Here is an 8,951-nt window from a genome sequence, read left to right on the forward strand (position 1 = left end):
CTTGGCGGGGCTTGATGGGGGACCCCAGGCCATGCCCCCTGCCTGGTGGGGCTTGACAGGGGACCTGAGGCTGTGCCCCCCACCCGGCATGGCTTAATGAGGGACCTAAGGCTGCACCCCCAGCCCGGTGCCAGGCCGGGGGGCCTGGGGCTGTGCCCCCTGCCCAGCGGGGGGTCTAATTAATTCCCTTTTGACGTGCATGAATTTTGTGCACTGGGCCACTAGTTTTAATAAAAAGTGTTTTCTTGGTCCTGAGCAGGTTTTAAAAATCAAATTCTATAAGAACACGGAATATGGTCTGGGAATGTGGGTGGCAGTGACATTGACCGAGACTCTAAAAGCATTATAAGGTGTGTACCAGAAAACTGGGAGCTTAGAGTTGTAGGAATGAAAGTCTACAGGTCCATAATCCCTTTCCTAAAACAGTCTCTTTTAGGATTCAAAACCCTGATGCTTCTTTTTTTAAAAGAGTATGATTTTATTGATTTGAGAGAGAGAGGAAGGGAGAAGGAGAGACAGAGAAACTTAATGTAAGAGAGAATCATCAATTGGTTGCTGCCTCCCTCCCCCGAATGCACCCCAACTGGGGATCGAACCCGCAACCTGAGTATGTGTCCTAGCTGGTAATCAATCCTGCAGCCTTTCAATGCACAGGACAACACTCAACCAAGTCACACTGGCCAGGATCATCCTGATGCCTCTTAATGATAGGACACCCCAGTAAGATCTGGAGCAGAACCCTATAATCAGATGCATTAATACATCTGTATTAATGAATTAATACACTAATGAATTAATACATCTGAATAAGGTGAATGAATACCCATACCAAATGGTTTAAAGAAGACTATTAATATACAGCAATTGAAGTTGGGATTTACTACCAAATAAGTTTAGGTCATGTCATATTTTGCTAACAAACGTGTCATTGCAAAATTTTTGATTTTCTGTGCCTTTGAATTTTAGAATTGAATATAAAGGATTGTGGGTCTGCGTTGTGTCCAAGTGTCATCTCCTAGCAGGATTAGTTTTATATGGGCAGGTAGCCACTTCTTATGAGACAATAGAGTTAGGAGCACCGCCTCTGGAGTCATACTGCTTGGGTGCAAATTCCAGCCTTGCCGAGTGACTTTGGGTAAATTCTTTAACTTCCCCAGGGTCTTACCTTTGCATCTGTAGGGCTGCAGATTATAAAGATTAATAAGTAAGGTTTGCATATGAAGTACAATGTGTGTATCACATTAGGCACACAAATATGCACCAGTTTCCTCATCTGTATAAGGGAAATAATAATAATGTGTGTCACAAAGATGTTTTATGAGACTTAAATAAGTAAATAGATGTCACGTGCTTAGAATAGTGACTGCCCCATCATCAGCATTGAGTAAATAGTAGCCAATATCATTATCATCGCGGTTACTAAAAGTCCATATGTTTCCTGTCAGCAGAGTCATTTTTAGGAAAGAGAAAATCAATATTTATTGAATGAATGAGTGGAGCATTGGAAAATTATACGAATTCATAATTAGAATGTTCTAGACTGTAATTCCATCCCAGTTCTTCCCAAGAGTCTTTGCTCCCACCCTCTCCCCACCACCACCACCACCACCACCACCACCACCACCCAGCACCTTTATCTTCCTTCATTTGCACAGTGCTTGATGAACTTGGCACTTGTCTTCCTCATCACAACCATGCAGGTGTGTTAGGCTGTCTGGGAAGCTGTCCCAGAGGCTGACAAACCCTTGGCAGTCAGATAGAAAGGCAAAAGGGAACTGTTGGCTAAGGTCTCCAGGCCTGACTCCTTACTCACCTGGAGAGTTCCAGAGGTATCTTTAAAGTTTTAGGCTAAATGATGAGGTGGCTGTTGCTGCTGGTGGTGTGTGTGTGTGTGCCTCTCCCAGACACATGTCTTGGATTCTCTTTCCCCCCCATTGTTATATATTAATCTCTTGTGATTGCTTAGTAGTGGCAGAGTTTGATAAAGTCCTAAGTCTGCGTAGACATTTTCAATGCCGGCAATGTATGGAGGGAGCAGGGGGACTGGCTAGGCAGAAACCAGTGGAAGAATGTGTGCTTGTGTGTCACAGTTTGGACTCATGTCTTGGCACGGCTGCCACATTCCCTGGCCTGTAAGAACTGCATCTTCTCTTAAGGCCACACATACTTGGCAAAGCCCTGTTTTGTTCCTTTCCCGAGGGGGTGCTTAGGTAGCGAAGGTGATGGATAATATGGGCAGGTCCCGGTTGGACAGGGGCATGAGAGAATATGGAAAGAATCCTCTTTAAAGAGCCTTATTACGCTGGATGTTGGTGTCTGTAAACAATCGCAGCATTCAGGGAGTTCAGGACTTAAATGAGAAACACAACTTTGTCAGATTATACCGCTCGGATAAAATGGCATAGGCTCCGGAAATCTATAATTAAACGTATTCTTGAAAATGAAAAATATAGTGTAACATCTGGTTTATTTCACTACAGAAATGCCTGGGCATTGCTTATGTAAGTGTGATTGACTTTGGCTGATATTTGGATTTCTCTGTGTAAAATTTCTGTATTTTAATCAAAGTTTATGTGCTTGACTCTGTTTGTGGTGTAAACAAATGGCACACACACACACACACACACACACACAGAGAGACACACACACTCTAATCTAATGGCTGTGTTACTTAGAAAATCTAATGTGTGTTCATTTTCTTTCTGTTGCAGCGGATATTCAACTCCTTTGTTTACACTGAGAAAATCTCAAATGGAGAAAGTGAAGTACAGCAGGTAAGAGGTTATTTACTGCTTGACATTCTCCATCGCGGTCTTGGCTCTTGGATGTGGCTTCATTACTCTTTCCACGCAACCTCCATGTGGGGTTTCCTGTGACCTGTGTATGAATCCATAGGCATCGTAAGCACAGTGGTGATATGGATGGTTTTCTTTTATGTGTGCTATACTTTGGAAATATTTTGCATTCCTTTTGTTGTTTTGGAAATTCCTAAACTGCTCATATTTAAAAGTATTAGGAAATTATTTTGTCTGATATGGGAAAAAGTGCCCAGGTTTTGGAATCGGACAAGCTGCACATCAAATTCTAGTTTTCTTACTTACTTGGGGGCCCCCGGTAAGCGATGTAGCCTTTTTGAGCTGCAAGTTCCCAGTCTTCCATAGAGGGAATAGAATATCTGCCTGATGACATTGTGAAAATGAAATGAAATCATGGCAAATTAACTGAGCATAAATGAAACCCTTATGTGGAAAGTTCGGGCATAGAAGCAGCTCAGTAGATACTGACTTCTCTTGTTCTTTTCTTTCTCTTCCCCTCCTCTTGTATTCTTCCTTTGCTTCTTTCCTCCCATCTACTTTCCATCCTCTGTATCAGGGGTCCTCAAACTTTTTAAACAGGGGGCCAGTTCACTGTCCCTCAGACCGTTGGAGGGCCGGACTATAGTTTAAAAAAAAAAAAACTATGAACAAATTCCTATGCACACTGCACATATCTTATTTTGAAGTAAAAAAACAAAACGGGAACAAATACAATATTTGTATTTGCATGTGGCCCGCGGGCCGTAGTTTGAGGACCCCTGCTCTGTAGGGTCAAAGAGTTCTGAAGCCAGGTTCTGCCCACTTTATTTAGAGCTGGCTTCAAATGGACTGCTTCCTAAATTAAAACATAGTGTTGGTGAACTCGGCCTTAAATAATTGATCCGCACTTGCAAAGGAAGGGTGGCAAAGAGGATTCCTGGGTTTCAATTTCAGCTAATCCACTCACTTCATTACACTATGTGACCGTCAACGGGTAATTTGAAGCTGGGTTGGAAACTTAAGTAATAAACACGACCAAGCGAAAAGCCAGGGGGTAGCAGAGAACATCCACAGAGTGAAGAGATCACTGTGGTGAAAGACATAATAACTTAAACCTCGGAGACGCTGCCATTATTTTATTCATGGAAAACAGCTTGACTAGATCTGAACTTGAGAAATGCCATGCAAGAGCCAAAAGCTTCGCAAGTGACATTAGAGTGAAGTTATATAGGGGATAGTTAGTTATTTATAATAAATTAACCGAGGTTTAGTCTTCAAGTTCAGCATTTCCTGTTTATAGTCACTAAATTTTTTATTTTGGTTTCTTCAGGTTTAATTTATGGGGTGTAAGCAGCTCTGAATCGTTGTGTGTTTTTTTCCCTTTGGTTTAAGTATTTTTAAAAACGAATGACCTGAAATTACAATGAATATGAGGCAGTTTGCTATATCAAGTCTTATCTTCGTAATCCCTGTCTTATTTTTATTCCAGTAAACTGGAAAGTGCTTTAGGATCACGGTATTTAAAATGGTTTTACAGGGGAAGATTTTTACAGAGGCCATGTTCAAGGACACTCCTGGGGAGACCAACGGCCACTTGATAACATTTTAAAGAAACTGAGCCTGGGATATCAGTTTTGCTGCTTTCCCTTAAGTAACAGATACAGGTTCTCCCTTCAGCTGTTTTCAAATACGCAGGTAGTGTTTGTTTTCTTGTAGCGATGTCAGTTGCTTTATTTAACTGTGAACAAGTTCGGAAGCACTCAGTAATAAATTTTTAAAATTATAGCAGCTGATTGAGCACCTAATACTGGTGCTAGCTAGGCAATTTCAATTTATTATCACAGCGATTTTCCTCCATAACCATGAAAGAAACATATTATCCTTATTACAGATGAGGACACTGAAGCCCCCAAAGATGTTACCTGTAGTCTCAAGATGTGTAAGTAAGCTGTACACGTCTGTAGTTTTTAAAAAGAACAACCAACCAAGACAAGCTCTTGATGCTGTTTGCTTGGCGTTGAGGCTGTGAGGGAGAGGCCTTTCGGAGGGGCTGTGGCTCAGGGCGTGCACTGTGAGGCTGGACCTGCGGACACTGCAGTGGGCATCCATTTAGCTGCAGGGTGTCTTGTTTTTGTATATAGTGACAGCATCCTGCCATTCTTAGCTGTGGAAAAAAAGGGGGGGTGGTCACCTGGCATGGGAAGTATTTGGATCGTTTTTAGTTGTGTGGTAGTTTTAAACTGTTGTTTTAAAACAAACTACAACTCTTCATTGTCAACAAAGTGAAGAGTCACTGCATCAATGAAAATTCAAGAACCTTCTGTGCTAAACACAATTTGCAATGTTTTGTTAATTTTTGTACGCTTAGAATGCTGAAATGTTTTTGAAGTTAAATAAAAACAGTATTACATCCTCAAAAAAAAGATGTTTAAGCAAGCTAGTTTTCAAAATAAGTTTGACCCAAAGTTACTTGTATTTTTATTTTAACAGAATTTACTTTAAAATTTTATATTTTCATCCAAAATAGGAGTTTCTGCTAACTCTGTTTCTTTGTTTATTTGTGGGGTTTGTTGTTGTTGTTGTTTAAGTGTATTTTAGAGAGAGAGGAAGGGAGAGGGAGAAAGAGAAACATCCATGGACTGCCTCCTGCACGCCCCCTACTGGGGATTGAGCTTGAATCCAACTGGTGACCTCTTGGTGCATGGATGATGCTCACCCACTGAGCCACACTGGTGGGGCGAGCTCTGTTTTTATCTGAATAATTCAAATTAAGGAGAATTACCACATTGTCAGTTCTATCTCTCCTCACTCTGAGTGTCAACAGAGTTCTCTCTGATACCCAGAATGTACTTTTAACTTTTCTCTAGTCTCTCCAGTCTGCCCTCTGAAGAACCCTGGACAAATAGATCTTATGCCTCTTTTGCAGCCAGTATTTGGAGATAATTATCATATCATTATTATTTTAGCATAAAATTAAAAATGCCCAGGGGCCCTGACCGGGTTTGGCTCAGTGGATGGAGCGTCGACCTGCGGACTGAAGGGTCCCGGGTTCGATTCCGGTCAGGGTCATGTGCCTTGTTTGCGGGCGCGTCCCCAGTGGGGGGTTTGCAGGAGGCAGCTGATCGATGTTTCTGACTCTCTATCCCTCTCCCTTCCTCTCTGTGAAAAATCAATAAAATATATATTTAAAAAAATGCCCAGGGGCTACTCTTAGACAGAGGGAAACGGGGTAGGGATGGTTGCTGAAAGAGGTGAAGGGATTAATAAATATAAATTGGTAGCTACAAAACAGTCATGGAGATGTAAGTAAAGCATAGGGAATGTAATCAATAATATTGTGATAACTATGGAAGGTTGCCAGTTGGGATACTGGATATATACACGTATGTACAGTATATGATTGTCTCACCACTAAGCTATACACCTGAAACCAATTAAAAATAAAATTGAAAGAGAAAGAAAATAAAATACTCAGGTTCTAAAAAATTTCTTCTTCTTTGACTTGACTTCCATTCCCTATAACAATAACGATATGAGCTTTTATTTGTATATGTACTAAATACTGTGCTCTCACTTCATTATGATACGCCTGTGGGCTGAACAGGACAGGGGTTTCCCCATTCTGTAGTGAGGAAACAGAGTCCTATTGTCTTCTTAACCTGATTAATAACTGCCCAGGACTCTGGACCCTGAGATCCTGGATAGTGCCAGGATGGAATCTCTAGGGAACTGCTTATCTCTGTGTTAGCTCTAGTATAATAGGTCCCCCTTCACAGCCACTCACACTTTCACACCTGTTATCTCCTCTGAATTTCAGAACAACTCTGTAAGATAGGAGGCGTTACTATTTTTAACTTAGAAAGGTCATGGGTCCCGCTAGTATGTAATTAAGCTGTCTTTTTTTCCCCCCAATTGTGAATGATTTTTGTTGTTTTTTTTTTTTAACATGCGAAGAGTATAAAAATATATACATAGAGAGTAAAGAAATTAAAATGAATACCTCAACCTACTACCCATCTAAAGAAACAAAGCATGACCATTGTGTAGCAAGACCTGTGTGACCTTCCCAGAGGTTATCTCACTCCTTCTCCCAGAGATAACCTTGTCCTGATTGGTTGTGAAGCCATTCCTTCACTTTTGTGTATGTATGTGTGTTGATTTGTTCCCCCAAATTAATTATTTAGTTTGACTATTTTTATTCTTTATATAAATTTTTAGTATATTGTTTATATTCATGTATCTTCTTACTTTCACTCAGCATTATATTTCTTTGAATCAGCTATTTTCAGATTTATAGCTAAGGTGCATTTATTTTCAATTCTGGATGGTCCATTTAATGCAAAGTATGTATCTATTTTTCTATTGATAATGCTTGGGCTGTTTCTAGTATTTTCATTTTTTAATTCTTGTCCATATCTCCTGGTGCATAGTTTAGGTGGAGTAATTCTTATAATAGAAGGAACATTAATATCCCTGGCCTCTGCCAATTGAATGGTGGTGGTGCTGGTGGTGGTGGTGGTATGTGTATCTACACAATTTCCAAATGCCCTAGGTGGGGAGAAGGGCTTTTGCTCAGATGGAGAATCCCTGGAATAGAATTGCTAGGTACAGAGTTTGCAACATGACTGGAAGATGCCAAACTGCTTTCTTGGTGATCAACACGGTTACCTTCCTACAGACAGTGTATTACAGATTGGCTGCTCTGTATCCTCTTCAGTACTGGTGTTACGGATTTTTAATCTTTGGTCAGTTGGGGTGCCTGAAATGGTATCTAATAAGTTTCATTTGTTTACTTTGATTACTAATGAAGTTGAAATGACTTTTCACATGTTTATGATACATTTTTATGTCTATTTTTTTTTGTCCTGTCAAATGTCTACTAATGTTCTTTGTCCATTTTTACAATTGGGCTGCCTGGTTATTTTAGAAGTTTAAAAGTTCTCTTCATGGTCTACATCCAAGAGAATTTTCTGAGGTCATTAGTTCCATATTGGTGCTGATTGAGCAGCCCCTAAGCCACACATGGCTACTGAGCACTTGACATGTGGGTAGAGCTAGTGAGTAATTAAATTTTAAATTTTATTTAATTTCAGTTGTAATTAAAATGGCTACACACAGCCAGTGGTTATCATATTAGAATCCCTTGCAGAATAAATATATTCTTCTAATTTGTGGCTTTTCTTTTCACTTTTCTTATGCTATCTTTTAAAATAATAAAGTTTAATTTTAATAGTTTTTTTAAATCAATTTTTTTTTTGTTTGTTTCTGCTGTTTATGTTTTGTTATATTCTTTTCTACCCCAATGATATAAAAAAGTTCTCCTGTTTTGTGTTCTAAAACTTTTTCCTTTCTCATGTAAGACTTTTCTCCACCTGGAGTTGATTTTGGTGTTGGATGTGAAGTAGATATCTAATTTCTTATTTTCCCCCATGTGTATTTCCAAATGTCCTAGCACTATCTATTGAACAAATTTGTCCTTTTCCCCACTTTTGTTTTCATTCATTAGTCAAGTTTCCATGTATGTGTGAGTTTGATTCGGTTTTGTTGGTAGTTTTTCTCATTGTGCCAGTACCACATGCCTGGTAGGGTGATACTATATTTTCATTTATTTTTCCAGAGAACATCTGTTGTTCTTTGCTCTTACATAAGCATTCGCTCTTACATATGAATTTTAGAATCAGTTTGTCCCAATTATGAAAGAAAGTCTTATTGGGATTTTAATTGGTATTACAACAATTTATAGATCATCTTTACTAATATGGTATAGCTCTCTATGTACTTAGGAATTTTACAATGTCTTTTAGATAGTTTGGTGATAAGTTCACAAAAGATCTGAAAATCCTTGCCTGTGGGATTTATTTCTAGATATAAATTTACATTATAAATAACACCTTTAAAATGATATTTTTCTAACTGTTGCTTATTTGAGTTTTATGTGTTTATCTTACATGTAGTTATCTTCTTAAGCTATGATATTCATTCTAATTTATCTGCACATGTCTTTGGATTTTCTGTGTACATGGTCATATAGGCACATAAGACAGTTTTGGTGATTCTCTTTCTAATTCTTTATGTTTTTATTGATGAGGGAGGGAGGGAAGAAAGGAGGGAGGGAAGGAGAGAGAGAGAGAGAGAGAGAGAGAGAGAGAGAGAGAG

General features: G+C 39.4%; 1 protein-coding gene across 1 annotated transcript in view; it reads left to right on the plus strand.

The window, feature by feature from the left end:
* CACHD1 (cache domain containing 1) overlaps window positions 1-8,951 on the plus strand; it is a 222,669-nt gene that overhangs the window by 84,769 nt on the left and 128,949 nt on the right. Inside the window, exon 2 of the mRNA XM_006773233.2 lies at window positions 2,712-2,774. Coding sequence (XP_006773296.1) covers window positions 2,712-2,774 — 63 coding nt within the window. The remainder of the gene's footprint in view (window positions 1-2,711; window positions 2,775-8,951) is intronic.

This window comes from Myotis davidii, unplaced genomic scaffold (genome assembly GCF_000327345.1).
Source record: "Myotis davidii unplaced genomic scaffold, ASM32734v1 scaffold205, whole genome shotgun sequence".
Taxonomy (NCBI): domain Eukaryota; kingdom Metazoa; phylum Chordata; class Mammalia; order Chiroptera; family Vespertilionidae; genus Myotis; species Myotis davidii.